Source organism: Amyelois transitella, chromosome 10 (genome assembly GCF_032362555.1).
Source record: "Amyelois transitella isolate CPQ chromosome 10, ilAmyTran1.1, whole genome shotgun sequence".
NCBI lineage: Eukaryota > Metazoa > Arthropoda > Insecta > Lepidoptera > Pyralidae > Amyelois > Amyelois transitella.
This window is the reverse complement of record NC_083513.1, coordinates 1944156-1962318: the sequence shown is the minus strand read 5'-3', so window position 1 is coordinate 1962318 and position 18163 is coordinate 1944156. Positions and strand designations below refer to the sequence as shown.

The following is an 18163-nucleotide window of genomic DNA, read 5'->3' as shown; positions in this document are numbered from 1 at the left end:
TGTACGTACAATAGACTTTACTACATTTCAGTACTGATATACTTTAAAATGTATTATCAATAACAATACAATTCGAAATGTTTGCGAAATAAAAAAAAATATGTTATCATACCTAAAATAAAGTTGTAATCTTGTTGTGACTTTGCAAAAAGCAGTGGTGAAAATTTGTACTTTTTTATTTATTTCCTTAATTAACCCGTCGAACGTACATAACCTATTACATAACCAGTGCGTTTAATAATTAATTGTATGGTTTCATATTTCCTGTAACATCTTGGTGTGATCCCACATACCTATCACACTTGCATTTGTTTGCCGAACTAACTTGTTTTCTGTTTATAAATAAAAAATTCCTAATATTCTAGCACTAATTTATAACATTGATAATTAATAATATCAATAAACCTGCTTATGTGTGTAAAACATGAAGCTATAAAAATATTTACATAGTGTTAAAGCATTAAATTAAAATTATTTTGTACAAAACTGAAAATATTCTCGCTGTTGTCGTGTTTTTTTCTGATGTTTTTAAGAGGCAACTTATAACAAGTTAAGGAGTTAATTGGAGCTTCATTCATTAATTTAGTCCGTAAGGTTTTTTTATTTGCTGGTATATTTTGTACGTTTACTTATGATTATTTGATCAAATATAATCATTTTTCGTCGTATGTAATTAAACTCCATTCAGCCTACAATAATAGCTTCTTCCTTTGTAATATTGTAAAAACAGTCTCATAACAACGTAATAAATTTATTTAGAAACTTTTACCTACGCAAACTCTGACAAAGAATTCTTTTTATTTTTTTCATGTAGTATCGCGTAAGCTGCAATAGTCAATTAAAATAATAATTGTGATAAAATACTTTACAAACAATATTTTATTTCTACTCGCTAGTGTCTCACAAAACTGTGTTCTGTGCTTAAACTAAAAACACGCACTTGGCTTAGTTATAACAAAAATGGTACAAATGACGGATTTTATATGGTAAACTCTACTTCAAGCATTTTTTGTCCGTTATAAATACCTAGATAAATATTAATAGTACGATACCATCAGGACAAACCTTTTTTTCCGTTAAGTTCCTTTATGCACCGTTACTTTCACTGACCTTAACATAACACATTTAACAATAATTAATTATTCATATATTTTACAATAGCACCACTACACTACCACTGTAAACTGAAACCCAACTGTCTAACTTTCACAAACGTCTTGAACACGTAATCCCACAACTTACTGCTGATACCGAATGCTGAAACAAAAGGGTTGCATGAAGAATAATTAAAAACTTATAAAAAAAATATCGTTTTTAAAAAAGAAGAAAAAAAAGTACAACAGTTCCCGCCAACCTATATTATCATCACCCACTCGATTGACAGATAGAAAACGCTCAAGGATTTTAATTATTTTGTGATCAAGTTTTAATAAGACGACATCTTCTGGATTTTTTTCTCGGTCGCTTCCTCTCCAGGAAAGAGTCCAGGGTCAGCCTATAACCACAATCATGGACCGGTTAAGTCAAATAATTACTTCATTCCTCTCTCACATCATATAAAGCGTAATTAACTGACTAGGTACTGATAGAAATTAATTCAGATTTATTTTTAAATCTATAAAAAAAAATATTTTTATCGGATAAAGTCAGTAAGTGTCTAGTGTGCCCTTCCTTACCTTTATCATGATTGACAAAATGATGGTTCGAGTGATACCTCTTCATCGAATACAAGTAGGTGCCATCTTTGGGTGACCCGTGGTGCACGTAGTAATGAATCATGTCGTAGGTCAAGTAACCTGGTCAAAACCAAATGTACCATGAGTAGATGAAATATGTGCACTGTATATATTAACCAGTTTTAACCGCAGATTAGCCCACGGCAATTAAGCCCCATGTACACGCGCGAATTTAGATGATTTATAAGGGCTTTTATGCCTATAAGTACTATTTATTTTTAATTAAGGCCCTACACTCGCGAATTTAGCGTCACAAACAAAAGTCTTAATTTTATATACGCAAAATTTCAAGAAGATTGGATCTAAAAAAGTTAAATATACAACCAAACTCCATTTCCTTCCACTCTGAGACTGACTACAAATTGCTTTCTTTACTTATGGAACCGCCTTTGTACTGTTATCTCTAGTTTTGATGCCGTAATTATTGCACTTTTATGATACGTACAATAAAGCGTATTATCTGTGACTTAGCTTATTTGCGAGTCTGCTCACGTAAAACGTAAAATCCCCTTGTTTAAAATCCCGCGGGAGTATTGGAAATTTTTCGCTCAGTCCGATCACTAAAACCAAATTTAAACTAAACTATTTTTCACTAAAGTAAAATTTGAACCCCAGAAATTTTACATACATACCTACATAAAATCAGTGCCGTGTGGTTCCCGGCACCAATAAAAAAAAGGAATAGGACCACTCCATCTCGTTCCCACGGATGTCGTAAAATGCGACTAAGGGATAGGCTTATAAACTTGGGATTCTTCTTTTAGGCGATGGGCTAGCAAGTACTATTTGAATCTCAATTCTATCATTAAGCCAAACAGCTGAACGTGGCCTATCAGTCTTTTCAAGACTGTTGGCTCTGTCTACCCCGTAAGGGATAAAGACGTGATCTTATGTATGTATGTATGTATACATAAAATCACATCTCTTTTCCGGAGGGGTAGGCAAAGACAGTTTCCAGTTGCAACGATCTTTGCATCTTTCACTTCATTCATTATTTGTTAATCATTCACACTTTATGACTAAGTAACGAATGAGTTTATTATACCTAAATAAATAACGCTAATTGATAATTTACATTCATACGATAATTATAGGTAGGTACACATTGATATAAACAATATCTACCTTCGTGAGATAATCAATGAGATTTGACGAATTCAGATACTCCACTGTTTTTGTAATTGGTCGAAAAGTTTGTTGATTTTCTTTCTTTCTTTCTTTACCTATTATTACTGGACAATATGTTCATGTTTTAACTTCCTTGACCTGATCGTGGCTCGATCTTTGAGCTTACAGTTTCTGTTTGCCATAAAATTTGCCCCGCGATCTAGACATTTAGCATTGTAACCTCGATGTCATAACAACTAACACAAATGTCGCGGTTAAATGTCTGTTTTATAGCATACCTTTAAGTATTTATGTTTCGTGAACATATTAGCGACAGTGAGCAAATAATTGATTTATAGGTAAGGAGGAAATCTAGTTCAGATTAAATGACACTTCACATCGTTATTGTGTCAGAGTTTATAATGTTGGACATTGCTACTGGCAAAGGGCACCATAAATCTTACGAGTAGTCTGAAACTGTTCTCAGACGATAATGTGGTCGACGACAAAATTTTTCGTCCTCAGAAGTTCAGTCCACTAGACGGTATACTTTTCTATCGACATACATTCATATAGTCACGTCTATATCCCCTGCGGGGTAGACAGAGCCAATGGTCTCGAAAAGACTGCAAGGCCAAGTTCAGCTGTATGGCACACGCCTCCTTCTATCAACTAGACATAAGAATCATTTGTGTCTTCAAAACAACTAAAACATTAGCCAACTAGTTTGAATTGTATCAGATTGCAAACAAACTAGAAAGCTAAACAATGACAAAATAAAAACAAATAAAAATACTAAATGTACATATTCTTCTTAATCCAATAACTGTTTTGTCATTTGTTATATTTATTTTTATGTGCAATAAAAAGTTTACAAACAAACAATAAAAAAAAACTAGACATAAGATCTTTGGCACTACCGCAAACAATAAATTAATAGTCGCACTTATGTAGTTTTCAACCTTGAATGAAATGAAGAGGCGACGTTTATAGGTCCAATGCGTATTCAACAATTATAATAAGTTATTATAAATTGAAGATGGAATTCGCTATGGAGGTCATCGTAAACGTATATTTAGACTTTACCAGTTAAATATTGAATGAAATTGGACTAATCAATTAGTGATGCGTCATGGGCCGTGATAGAAGCTTATTTGGTAATGACATACATACCTACATATATATGGTCACGTCTACATCCCTTGCGGGGTAGACAGAGCCAACAGTCTTGAAAAGACTGAATGGCCACGTTCAGCTATTTGGCTTAATGATAGAGTTGAGATTCAAATAGTGACAGGTTGCTAGCCCATCGCCTAAAAAAGTATCCCAAGATTGTAAGCCTATCCATTAGTCGCCTTTTACGACATCCATGGTAAAGAGATGAAGTGGTCCTATTCTTTTTTGTATTGGTGCCGGGAACCACACGGCACTGCCGGTAAACCACATGGCACTGCCGGGAACCACACGGCACTGCCGGGAACAACACGGCACTGCCGGGAACCACACGGCACTGCCGGGAACCACACGGCACTGCCGGGAACCACACGGCACTGCCGGGAACCACACGGCACTGCCGGGAACCACACGGCACCATTTTTTGCAAAGTATACATACCTATAAGACCTCCGGTTAACTTGATGACTGGATAAGTGAAGACCATCTGCAGAGGCGTGTATATGATGCAGGTGAGGACCATTGCTGCCACTGGGGGAAACACCTGCCTTAGCCCGTCGAATGGCACCTGATTGGACAATAGTACATAAATACATACATATGGTCACGTGTGTCCCTTGTGTGGTAAACAGAGCTAACAGTCTTGAAAAGACTGAAAGGCCACGTTCAGCTATTTGGCTTAATGATATAATTGAGATTCAAATAGTGACAAGTTGCTAGCCCATCGCCTAAAAAATAATCCCAAGTTTTACAAACTTGAGATTATTTTTTAGGCGATGGGCTATCCTATCCCTTAGTCGCCTTTTACGACGTCCACGGGAAAGAGATGGAGTGATCCTATTTTTTTTTGTATTAATGCCGGGAACCACACGGCACTGGACTCTTAGACTGGTCTTTAAAGATAAATGTTTGCTTTGCTTGTCGGTAAATGAGGTAACTACACGAAGCAACTTTCGTATGTGCAGTCTCCTTCTTCAAAGCCTTGTTTGTTTGTTTGTAATATCTTTATTGCATAAAAATTTACACAGTTACAAGAAAATAGTAAGTACATAGTTATAAAAGAAACAAATCACTAGCCTTCTTGTCTAATTCACTCGTCAAGAACAAATATTCCTCATTCCCGCCGTTAATCAGGTCGAAATCCTCACTTCTGAGGAAGACCGCGGGGTACGCCTTTTAGCCAAGATCCTAGATTGGGTAAGTCATGTTTTTACACGAAAGACTCCCATCTGACCTCCGCGACCTTTTCAGAGAAACCTTTTCCATATTGAATCATGATTAATCAAATATTTACATTATACTAGTATTTCGCCTCAACTAAAGCGTTATATATTTTTTATCTTAGAGTTGCAGGCATCTGTGTATATTTATATTAACCTGTGTTTTTATTTCTGTTTTTCTTTTTCTTATGATGCATTAAAGAGTTTATCTATCGATCTTAATGGTTTAAATAATAGGTCACCCTGTAATCTCGATTAATAACACTTACAGCACAAACGCTCTTCGAAATTAACAAACTCTAAAATTTGCAGTATCAAACCATCTTGGATCAGATCACTGCCACAAACTGCTTAACAGAATACTTAACATAGTCTCGACTCACCTTGTGATGCATCCCGTGTATCAAGAAATGTATCCTGATCATGGTCACTGACTTCCCAGGGTTACGATGGAATACCCATCTGTGCAGCGAGTACTCCAATGCCGTCCAGATACCCACACCGCATACTACGTGCAACAAGTACGTAGAAAATAATATAGAGTCCTTGGGGCAGGCATCTGAAATTTTAAAATAAATTTTAGAACGAGAGATCTATGACGTAGGTACATACAATTGTCACGGCTTTTACCCTTACGGGGGAGACAGAGCCAACAGGATCACAAAGACTGAAAAGCCACGTGCAGGTTGTTTATTGATTTATACAACTGTACGTGGCCTTACAGACGTTTCAAGACTGTCGTCTCTGTCGTCCTCGTGCGGGATTAAAACGTGACTATAGGTACATATGTATGTATGTTTTACAATCATCCTACTAATATTATAAATGCGTAAGTTTTTGAGTATGTCAGTATGAATGTTTGTTACTCTTTCACGCAAAAACTACGAACCGATTACGATGAAATTTGGTATGTAGGTAGCTGAAGACCCAGAATAACATATAGGCTACTGCTAGGCTTTTTATGTTATTCTGGGTCGGAATTCCCGCGGGATTGATGGGGTTTCCATGCGGACGAAATCGCGGGCGGCCTCTAGTATCATATAATGTCATAAGTAAAAAAAAAGTGCATTCATAGTTTACGGTTTACTTTCCTTTTATGGCGTTCCTTTATTTCGACTGATGATAAGCTGTCATTATCGAATGGGTAATCTTTTACACAGAATATGCGAGTAACGTGTAATTTTAAATTACTGTCCCCTAGTAGTTGGAAGAAGGGACTCTTAATTACATATATGTATACCTACACAAAATTTCATTAGTGAATTAGATAATGCGTGAAAAGAAAACAAACAAACAGTTAAACTTACTTTCGCATTTATAATATTAATCCTGATTTTTTTATTTTTTTATTGTTTTTTTCTTTTTCTACTTAATCTCTGTAGGCGTAGAGTATAGATATAAGTATGTCTAGAGTATCCACGTAGTCATCGTTACAAGACCCAGTATTTTATTGCTGGTGATAAGGTGGTGAATTGCTCGTTCACACAAGGTCTGTACACAAATTAGTATGGGAGATTTCTTATGTCCAATTTACTTATGTACATACGTGCTCTATCCGTCTATAACGGGGAAAACCCCTTTGTCTTATGTAACATAGGCGACTGACATTGTCTGATGTGAATAAAATAATAGAGGGTTAAAATAATAGCTTTACAACGAACTTTGCAACGAATAAACTCAAGAACTACAGGACCGATTTTACAAAATTAAACACAAATATAGAATAGACCTGCTGTAGTGAAAAGGCCACTTTTTGTGCAATTTACCACGAAAGAGAAGCCCCGCGCAAAAGCTGGTTATAAATGAACAAGCAATTTATTTGCATTCTTGATTCATATCAAGATTATTACTATTCTAGATTTTGCATTAAAATATGATGAATGTGTGCAAAGAAATATGCAAGGATTTTGACAAGTAAATAAAACTAAATAAATATATACGGGACAAATTACACAGATTGAGTAACGAGATACTAACCCAACAATAATATATTTTATAATAAATACTTATATAAATAAACTTCCAAGACCCAGGGTCTTGGATGTTTATTCCCATCAAGAAAGAGAAACCACCCAATTCACCAAAACCCAATCAGAGAAAGTTCGTTTCTCATCATGTCCTGGCCGGGATTCGAACCCGAATAGGCAGCTCTCCCTGTTTTCCCAACAGTTGACCCAAATCTGAAAGATGACATCTCATTAACAAAAACCTTTATTAAAAAACTAGAGGCCGCCCGCGACTTCGTCCGCATGGAAACCCTATCAATCCAGTGGGAACTCTGGGATAAAAAGTAGCCTATGTGTTATTCTGGGTCTTCAGCTACCTACATACCAAATTTCATGGTAATCGGTTCAGTAGTTTTTGCGTGAAAGAGTAACAAACATCCATACAAACTTTCGCCTTTATAATAGTAGTAGGAAGTAGTAGGACTAACCTCCACACGCAACATACTGCCGAAATTGCGTTACCCCGAGGTACAAAATAATGGGTAACCAGACCATGGGTACCAGGAACCAGGGTGTGAAGGTCATGCTCTCCAAGATGGGGCTTTCGAAGAGGCGGCACTTCCTATAGACCGGGCTGTTGACCCAGGTGTCGTAGTCAGGTGCGATGGCGTCCAGCTGCCGTAAAAGAGGCTTGGACCAGTCGAGTCGAGCCTGAAAAGAAAAAAATAAGAACATACATACATACATATGGACTATATCCCTTGCGGGGTAGACAGATCCAACAGTCTTGAAAAGATTGAATGGCCACGTTTACTTATTTTGATAATTAAATGATAGAATTGAGATTCAAATAGTGACAGGTTGCTAGCCCATCGTCTAAAAAAAGAATCCCAAGTTTGTAAGCCTATCCCTTAGTCGCCTTTTACGACATCCATGGGAAAGAGATGGAGTGGTCCTATTCTTTTTTGGTATTGGTGCCGGGAACCACACGGCACTAATATAACACAATAAGAACATCAGTTTATAAATATTTTTCCCAAGAAAACACAAGCAAAGCAATCGCTTTATGTACCTACAAATCTGTTTATGACACACCTATTGGTGCGGATACAGATAAGGAAAGAAAATTAATTAAAATTAACTAATTATGACTTACATTCTACATGTTTACTTTGACAATATGCATAAGTATGTAAGGAATTATATTTTGTAAATGCTACTGGCGTCATGGCGGTAAAAAGAGGATTTTCGGTTTTCGGTGGCTCCTACAAACTTTTCCCAGTTGCACCCTTGGTCATAAGCTCTCTTCCTTGGGAATGTTTGAAAGTAGATCCTTTTCGTTTTTTTGTTATTCTTTAGGCGCCTTCTACGTAATTTACAAAAAGATTGAACGGTTTTTATGCCTCTTTATTCCGTTAACTATACTTGATCGGTAATATTGGTAGATCCTTCGTCGACTGTATTTGTCTCAGATATTCACAGAAAGAAATTACATTGAGAGAGATCTCTCAAAATAATCTCTTTCTATTATATTTTTTTTTGTAGGTAGGTAACTATTTTCTAATATACATAAATACCTAGATATAAATCACCTATATCACTTGCGGAGAAGCAGAGCCAACAGTTTGAAAAGATTGATACGCCACGTTCAGCTGTTTGGCTTTTTATTGCACACTAACTTCATTATCAAAGAAGGTTATTAAGGGTTTGAAATTAAAATTGAAAGTGACAGGTTGCTAACACATCGCGCAAAAATTCCAAGTTTAGGAACTTTACGACAATACCAACATACTTATGTAATAGCTGTGCTATCAAGTAGTGTGGTTTCCAGCATTAATAGAAAAAATAATAGGGCCACTCTCATCACTTTTCCATGGATATCGTAAAAGCTGACTAAGATATAGGCTTCTAAACTTGGGATTCTACGGGCGACGGGCTAGCAACCTGTCACTGTATGAATCTCGTATGAACATTGCCTATCAGTCTTTTCAAAGCTTTGTCTACCCTCGCCTGGGATATAGACGTGATTTTATGAATGTATAGATATATGTATGTTATTAATAATCATTTATTTGATTATAAACTATGCGCGTAACATTCCATCTTCATGATTGTGTTTTTGGTGCAATAGCATATTATCAGTCTAGGTAAATCGCACCGATATACAATTGTTCCGTTCCTATGTAATCGAAGTATGTGACAGATTATCATGCTGATAAATTTACATATCCACATTGTAAACTGATAATTTAATTTTATTATCAGTACTAGCTGTGCCTGCGACTTCGTCCGCGTGGAATAGTTATTTTGGGCATCATTGAAGCCCTCAAGGATGCTTCTTCCACGATTTTTTTCACATTTTCCATTATTTCTTCGCTCCTAATAGTTTAATAGTTGCATCTAGACGGTATATAGCCTAAAGCCTTCCTCGATAAATGGTCTATTCAATACAAAAATAATCTTTCAACTCGAACCAGTAGTTCTTGAGATTAGCACATTAAAAAAAAACAAACAATATCTTCAGTTTTATAATATTAGTATAGATAAATCTAAGTGCCTATTTAAACTAAAAAAAATATTCTAATAGAATTATAACCAGAAATATGTACCTACAACTTACAAAAGAAAAAGAAATGAAAATAAAGTTGAAACGCCTGTGCAATACTGTCTTGCCGTCGTCGGGTCTTCCCATACTCCCTTAGTGGAGTCGGAGTAGATTGGTCAGGGCTTTTGGCCCCCTTCAATGGCATCATCGCTGCCTACGACTGTAGGCAGGTCGATGGGGCGGCCGTGACGGCCTGGGTCTTCACGTCTTCATACACTGGGAGTTCCCATCAGCGGCGGCGTCGTCACTGGTTGATGTCGTCAGCCGCAAGGCAGCGAGGGAAGGGTTTCCCCCGACGGCCCGGAGGGAGCGGAGTGAAGCGGCGCGATGCCGCGCAGGTGGCTGTGTGATGACGCGTCCGCCCTCTCGAATATCTAGGTTCTCCCACTTCAAGTCCCTGAGCATCGTCGAGTTCCTCACGTAGCGCGGGGCTCCGACGACTGCTCTGAGATTTTGGTTCTCTTGGGCTCTGAGTCTTCTCCTGTTGGTCTCAGAGCAGAATGCGTACCACGCCGGGGCCGCGTACGTGAGGCGGGATCTGACGTACGTTTGGTAGATCCCGAGCTTCGTCCTCAGGGGGAGGCTGGAAGAGAGAACTGCGTGAAGTCTCCCCTGGCTGCCTTGGTCATGAAGCTTGCGCTCGCCTCCCGCTCCTTTTCTACCCTGCCGCCGCTAGCCGCGTCGAGCGCGGCAACCGTTACGCAAAAATAATCCATATAGCATGATTCAGTATTTACGCGCGATGGCTTGTTAGGGTATTTTATTTCATGTATAAGTTTGGTGTTTCTATACCGATTTCGATGATTCTTTTTTTATTGAATAGGTATTTATATTAATTTTTAAGAATTATGAATGAGTGTGAGTGTTATTGGTATTATAAACATCAGAGTAAAGAAATATAATCAGAAATCTCCGAATTGCTAAGCTGTTAGGAATTACATGTGTTATTGTGAGTCAACCATAAAAGATAGACTTATGCTGTCTTGGGATATTTTTTTCATAATTTTATGTAGAATATTTCCCATATACATGGTTTTGCTGCATCTTTAACCATTAAGGCTGCACACGCGACGGAAGCTTAAAAAATCAAGTAGCTTCTCCCGTTTTCTCAACATTTCCTTTCACTGCTCTTCTCCTAGTGATTGTAGCATAATGAAAAGTATACTATAACCTGCTCAGGAGTATGAAGAATAACTGTACCAAGTTTCGTTAAAATCCGTCAAGTAGTTTTTGTTTCTATAAAGAACATACAGACAGACAGACAGACAGACAGACAGACAGACAGACAGACAGACAAAAATTTTACTGATTGCATTTTTGGCATCAGTATCGATCACTAATCACCCCCTGATAGTTATTTTGAAAATATATTCCATGTACAGAATTGACCTCTCTACAGATTTATTATAAGTATAGATTAATGGTGGCCCGAAGCCTAAGATTTCATAACACGCATTTCATTTCATAGCTTTTGGAAATGTTACGAAATTTCCACCGTGATTAACATTATCGAAGTGGGCTTTCAATTTTTTTGGATCTGTTGGCTCTGTTCACTCCGTGTAATGGATAAAAACGTGATAGATGTATGTATCTGTGATCCCGGTTGCACATCTTTTGATATGTTCCTACAGAGATTGTTTTATGAAATATCTTTTACTTATGAATTTTTTTTACACAATCTTATGTGACCTCGGCATCTTCTATATGCGAACCTTATCCAATCCATATTGTATCATGGTTACACATCTAATTGTCTGAATGTGCAGGTTCTTCGCGTTGTTTTTCTACACAAACACATTTCTACATAATCACGTCTATATCCCTTGTGGGGTAGACAAAGCCTGCAACCTTGAAAAGACTGATAGGCCACGTTTAGCTGTTTGACTTTTTATTGCTCACTAATTTTACTATCAAAGGATATCTAGTGACGTTATCACGGAATTGCTGATACGATGCGGCCGGATAGGAGTGCACCTGTACGGTGATTCAGTCGCGTATCTTCCAAATTGTTTTATCAACAAACAAGAGAGCACCCGCGGCTCCACCCGCGTAATATAAAAAAAATTGTAGCGCGAGCGATGATTCGGCTCGACCGCCACCAAAGGGAAGATCTTCCGTCATATCCATTTTCCATCTATGCCGTGTGGTTCCCGGCACCAATACAAAAATGAATAGGACCACTCCATCTCTTTCCAATGGATGTCGTTAAAGGCGACTAAGGGATAGGCTTACAAACTTGGGATTCTTTATAGGCGATGGGCTAGCAACCTGTCCCTATTTGAATCTCAATTCTATCATTAAGTCAAATGTCAGTCTTTTCAAGACTGTTGGCTCTATCTACCCGCAAGGGATATAGACGTGACCATATGTAGGTATGTATTTTCCATCTAAAAGAGAAAATTCACTGTTTTCGCTCTGCTTGAAATCAGGTCCTGTCCTGCCTCAGTTTTAAGCTCACCCATTTTTTTCTTTACGTGGGTTTTTTTGAAGCTTTATCTTGCTTCCCATCCGTCAGATTGTGATCTATCTAACGCAGACAATGAATAACTCTAACGCACAAAATTTATTAATAATAGAAAATATACTTGGTAAGTTTATGAAACTGGTCTTATTTTATTTATAGCGCACTATGGTCCATATATAAAAAATTGGCACGAATAGATGTGAACTATTGCATAAAGAACCCTTATTTGTTTGTGAAGAGAAATCAATTAATTAATATTGGTATATATACATATGTGCCGCATTGGGAATAGTACGCAGGCAGGTACTTTCTTAATTGGTAAAGTGATTGCCCAAATATCGACGAAGTTGGATAGGTAGTTTTGTAGATTAGGAAATCCATAGGGGAAATTATAAATGGTTATTTTCGAACAATAACTTACTATCACTGATCATTCGGTTTTGATTGACAATAGTAGTATATAAATAAAATAATACTGGTAACACCATAAACATTAAAAATGGTGAAGGTCGATCAACTGATGTTTTAGTGTTTAACAAAAACCAATGATGTTTCTATTCCCGCCAAAAACTTTCAGACAGTGAAAACAAAAAATTGACGCAGGTATAATTATATGCCGCAAGATTCCCAAAACGGGACTTTTACTGAAAGCTAGTTCTTATTTTTTTTTAATTATCCTTACATATAACACATATAAATACAATATACATATTATACAAAACCCCTCCCAACAACCTTCTAAAAAAAAAATGTGTTCTGACACTTTAATAAGGTACCTACCTACTGCTACTTTTATTACCGACACGAAGGTACGAACATAAAATCAAGTCTTGCCGGAGTGCTAGGCAGAAAGCACATCTTTTCACTTGCCACGATCCCTGCATACCAATTTTACCTACTTCATCGATTTGTATCTTCGTGCAAACTCGTCGGTTAAACGTACTCTTTTTTTTTAATATTTATATGTAAACTTGTTCATTTGTAACGGTTTGTAAGACAGGCTAGTTGTCACAGAAGTCAAGTTGTGACAACAAAGACGATGCATGCGCGTGCGCCTGGCAGAAACTGGCACAAAGTCAAACCGTGACGTCACGAACCAAAACAGACGTAAACGTCACTAAATAAATTCCGTCTAGACTTGAACACAGGAAATATGTTTAATCGCGAAATAAAAATTTATCCCATTCGGGGTAGACAGAGCGAACAGTCTCGGAAAGGCTCTAACGCTACGTTTAGCAGCAGGATGGAATTGAGATTCGGATTTTATAAAACCGATTTAAGTATGTATAAAGTCAATATAAAAAATAATAGGACCACTCCATCCCTTTCCCATGGACGTCGTCAAGGGCTACTAAGGGCTACGCTTGTAAACTTGGCATTCTGCTTTTGGGCGACGGGCCTTTGAATCTCAATTCTTTCATTAACCCTAACAGCTGAACGTGGCCTTTCAGTATTTCAGTATACTGGCTCTGACTACCACGCAAGGGTTATAGACCTAGTATATCAATAAATGAATTCATGGGCAAAACCTAGTATTAAAAAAAGGATTTTACTAGATACTTACAGAATGGTTGAAGAGGCGTGCCCTAAAAGGACTAAGAACTAATTATTCAGATTTTGTTCAAAAGATACTTAAAATCTTTGTCGTAAAAAGTCAGTTTCACCTAAGCGGCTTACAATGTAGCTTTGAATAGGATATCGTCTATAAAAAGACGCATTTACTTGCAGCTTCGCTCGCGTATCGTGAAACACACATAAGAAACACACTTTCCTATTTATAAAAAGTCATTATCAAACCTCGCGAGCACTATTTTTTAAATACAATGCCTGTTCCCTTAGTCACCTCGTACGACGTCAACGGCAAGATGACCTATTCAAACGTCCCAGGAACCAAAAGAGTTATAATTTTAACCAGAGTTATAATTTCAAACGTCCCAGGAACCAAAAGAGTTTTTTTTTAACCTAAGTAAATCAAATGTTGTTGCCCCATTAACTTGAAAATTCTATTGACAAAACCTTATTTCATCAAAACCAGACGCGGTTTAAAAGAAATCGCGTTACAAACATAACTAAATATAACAAAAATGTATTTTCGACCCAAGTGCATTGGTAGTTTTAAGCATCTAAGTAATTTGGATATCAAAACATAAGAATATTCACTTTTTAATAAATAAAGCACCATGTTCAGGTTTTAATATTCTTCTCATTGAATTGTTTCAGCTGCACTTACAAATTCATTCGAAAATGTAATAGTATTCTATACCTTTATAAAGCTGTATAGATTACGCATCACTTAAAAATAAAAATACCTGGTAAGTTTATGAAAACAGTCCAATGAAAGATTTAGTTCAAATAACTTAACTTATTTATGACATTGTTTAAAAAAAAGGTGTAATTTATTGCCTGATATTAGTTCAAGAGTGATTGAAGTATTAATTACATTTATTCGGGTCGAAATAAATTCCGAGCTCTGAAACACCACTCATAAACTCATAAGTGGTGTCATAAGTGGTTTTTGAATGATGAATAATAAATAATAAGTAAAAAAACAACAGATTTATCACCGTGGGATTAGAATTTGTAAGTTTTGTGTGTGTATTCTCCCGTGTAAATGTAATTTTGTGTTTAATAGACCATTTATCGAGGAAGGCTTTAGGCTATATAACATCACACTGCAACTATTAGGAGCGAAGAAATACTGGAAAATTTGAAAAAAATCGGGGGAAATTATTCATCCCTGAGGGCTTTAATGATGCCCAAAATAACTATTAAACGCGGACGAAGTTGCAGGCACAGCTAGTTATTTATACTTAGTTTGTCTTCTTCTACTTAGTTTGGTTCTAGAGGAAACCATTTTCACTGAGTGTCTTTGAATTCAAAAGATTTTAAAACGCGCAATTTCCATGCACTCGAATGCATCCTACCTGGGTAGGTAGGTTTGTATGTAGATGCATCCGAGTATCAACAAATGATACAGGACAAATTGCAGAGATTGAGCCCTAAAAAACGATTTCAAAACTATGTTATGGATACTATTTAGAAAAACATCGAATACCCAGGCCAATGATAAATTTAATTTAATCGTGATGAACCGGGTTGACCCTCTACCACCACCGCCATACACCGCCCGAAGCTATAATAACTAAGTATTATAGCTCGTTGTGACAATGCCTGTTCCCTTAGTCGCCTCGCACGACGTCAACGGCAAGATGACCTATTCAAACGTTCCAGGAACCAAAAGACTAATAATTTTCATTCCATTACTTTATTGATTTTATTTAAATTTTAATTGTAATAAAAAAAAACAAGTCCTGCTTTTTATCGTCGTGGTACCTAAGCCTGAAAAGCCGCCTAAGTCCCCTACAGACTAATTTACGACAACTGTTGCCTATTATCGTAATGTAATATTAATGCGGTCGTGACTACTCACCATATTTTCAGATAACGTCGGCAGTTAGTCTTCTTTGAGCCCAATATTGCGCGGAATGTAAGGGACCTAACACGAAAAGAATGGTTTTCTTGTAAAATAATACCTATGCATATGTCTACAAATTCTATTGTTTAAAAATATATCATAGATCTAAGACAAGACTGGTGGCTGAAATAAGCAAAACTTGTGAGTCACCTATTTAAAAAAGAGACCCAAAACCATGATCCTGAATCGGGTAAGTCATGTCGAAGCGATTCCAGTCTGACATCCGCAACCTTTGTAAACCCATATTAGATGGCTACACATCTTGATGTGTGAATGTACTGGGTTCTAACCTCACGATGTTTTCCCTAACCGTAAGGTTAACAAACTAATTTACAATACAGACCGGTTTTTATACATAGATATAATTACGTCTTTATCCATTACGGGGTAGATAGAGCCAACAGTCTCGACAGACAGAGACAGACTGAAAGGCCAGAAATCATTAAAATATTTGTCCATTTGTTTGAATTATCTTATAAACATAAAACCTGTTTCAAAATAGCATACATTTTACAGAAAAGGCCTTGTTTATTTGTATGTTAACTTAGGTCATGGCTTTTTGGCTACATACCTACTTAGTTTACATGAAAAGTTCATTGCAAATTTTCACGAACATCATATACCTACATATGAATAATATCGATGAATTTGTTTGTTTCACGGAAATTTTATAACATCTATTTCTGTGTTTCCTCTTGTTTTATTTCAAGTAAGTATTTTGATATCCAAATTATTATTAGGACTATAAATTATAAAAAATTGCAACCTCTCCAAAACAACTAAATCGATCATGACGTGATTTAACTAGCAGGAGAAAAGGTCTTTAAATGGCTATATTTTTGTTACATAAATAGAGAAACAGGCGTTAAAATAAACGAATGATGGTTAGCAGTTTCAATTACAACAACCTTTAATAAGTAAGTATACTTAATATCGCGAAAATGATATTTTCTGATATTGATTTACTTACGTCAATTTTAATTCATTCTGATGCTTTTAAATTAAGCACTACAATACAAATCGCTTGTTTGATTTTGATGAAATTAAACAAGTACCTACCTGTGTACCATGTATGTGTAACAAGTATTTAGATTCTGTCAATATAATTTTTAAATTGTCCCACGGCACGGCAACAAAATAGACTACGGTCATTTCTGAGACATTCACAATTTTGTAAAAATTAAAAAAAAATTGTGAGGTCCAAGTTCGCGCCGAACTACCAAGTAGTTAGTAAACTAAATATACTTACAGGATAAGTGTGTAATATAGCTTAATCTGAGAGAAAAAAAATGTTGAAAGGGCCTAGACTAGACAAACTTGCCGTAATAAAATGGGTACGTTTTGGTGAAATGTCATTTCCATATTCATTTATTTGCCAAGTAAGTGTAGGTACTTAGTCTTAAAATGACTAATGGTTCTTACAACTTAGCAACCTTTTACAGGCATAGCAAAAAGACAGAGCCCAATGTATACCTAATAACATTTTTTAAATTAAATTATGTAACTTAAACAATAAAAATAAAATAATATAAAAGAAAAGTACCCTAAACTGACGAAGTTTACATGCGACGTTAGTGTGGATGATGCAAAAAAATAGGCAGGGATTGTGGCAACTGAAAAGGTGTAGTCTCTGCCTTCCCCTCAGGGAAAGAGGCGTGATACGAGCACGTTGTTATGACGCTTTTACACGCACTTATATCTTTTAGACAACGCTTTAATTCATCTATCTTTTATTTCTTAGTTCTATGTGATGGTGTATCTTCAGAATAACTATCCCGTAGATACATGCATAAAATCACTCCTCTTATCCGGAGGGGTAGGCAGAGACTATATCTTTCCACTTGCCACGATCCATGCTTAACTACTTACTTCTTTCCTTTCATCCACATGCAAAAATGCAATAAAATTAAATCCCATTGGCGGATTTCCTATATTTATGCAAATTTCATTAATTCAAGTAACTAGGTAAGTACCTCTAACTCCTCAAGAAACGCGACCTCCTGCCAATCCCTTCCAGCCTCCCCTTTCGTTATAATCCTGCCGTTCTCACTCACAGCACCAGTCAAATTCACATCCACTTCACTCACTTTGAAGTCACTCAACATGTGATAGGCGCCCGAACTGTGTCCAAATTTCTGCATAGCGGCTAGAATACTTTTCCCTCTGAAATTTTTCAAAGTGTTCACCCCGCCGGGATGGTCGCGTAGAAATTGTTTTATGTCATAATTCGCGCCCGCAAATTTTACATGGAATTGTTCCGCCATGGCGAGCGACTGCTTACGACTGAAACTATTCGGGGACTACGTAAATGATCGTACTACGTTCCTTATCAGCTCCGGTGCGATACGAACAGATGTTGCGGACAGGTACTGATGGATCTCGACAGTGTCTCGCCTCGATTCTCAGGGACTCTCGCCCTTGATGTAATTTATCAGAT

General features: G+C 36.7%; 1 protein-coding gene across 1 annotated transcript; it reads right to left on the bottom strand.

Annotated features, from left to right (window-relative positions):
• Positions 1 to 196: 196 nt before the first annotated feature.
• Positions 197 to 18016, bottom strand: LOC106136766 (uncharacterized). The gene is made up of 6 exons (XM_013337409.2): positions 17700 to 18016; positions 7671 to 7893; positions 5620 to 5795; positions 4458 to 4584; positions 1677 to 1796; positions 197 to 1257 (listed from the first exon to the last, which is right to left on the bottom strand). The coding sequence occupies exons 1-6, from the start codon at positions 17988 to 17990 to the stop codon at positions 1172 to 1174; spliced, it is 1023 nt and encodes a 340-aa protein (XP_013192863.1). The 5' UTR covers positions 17991 to 18016; the 3' UTR covers positions 197 to 1171.
• Between the last annotated feature and the right edge of the window lie 147 nt (positions 18017 to 18163).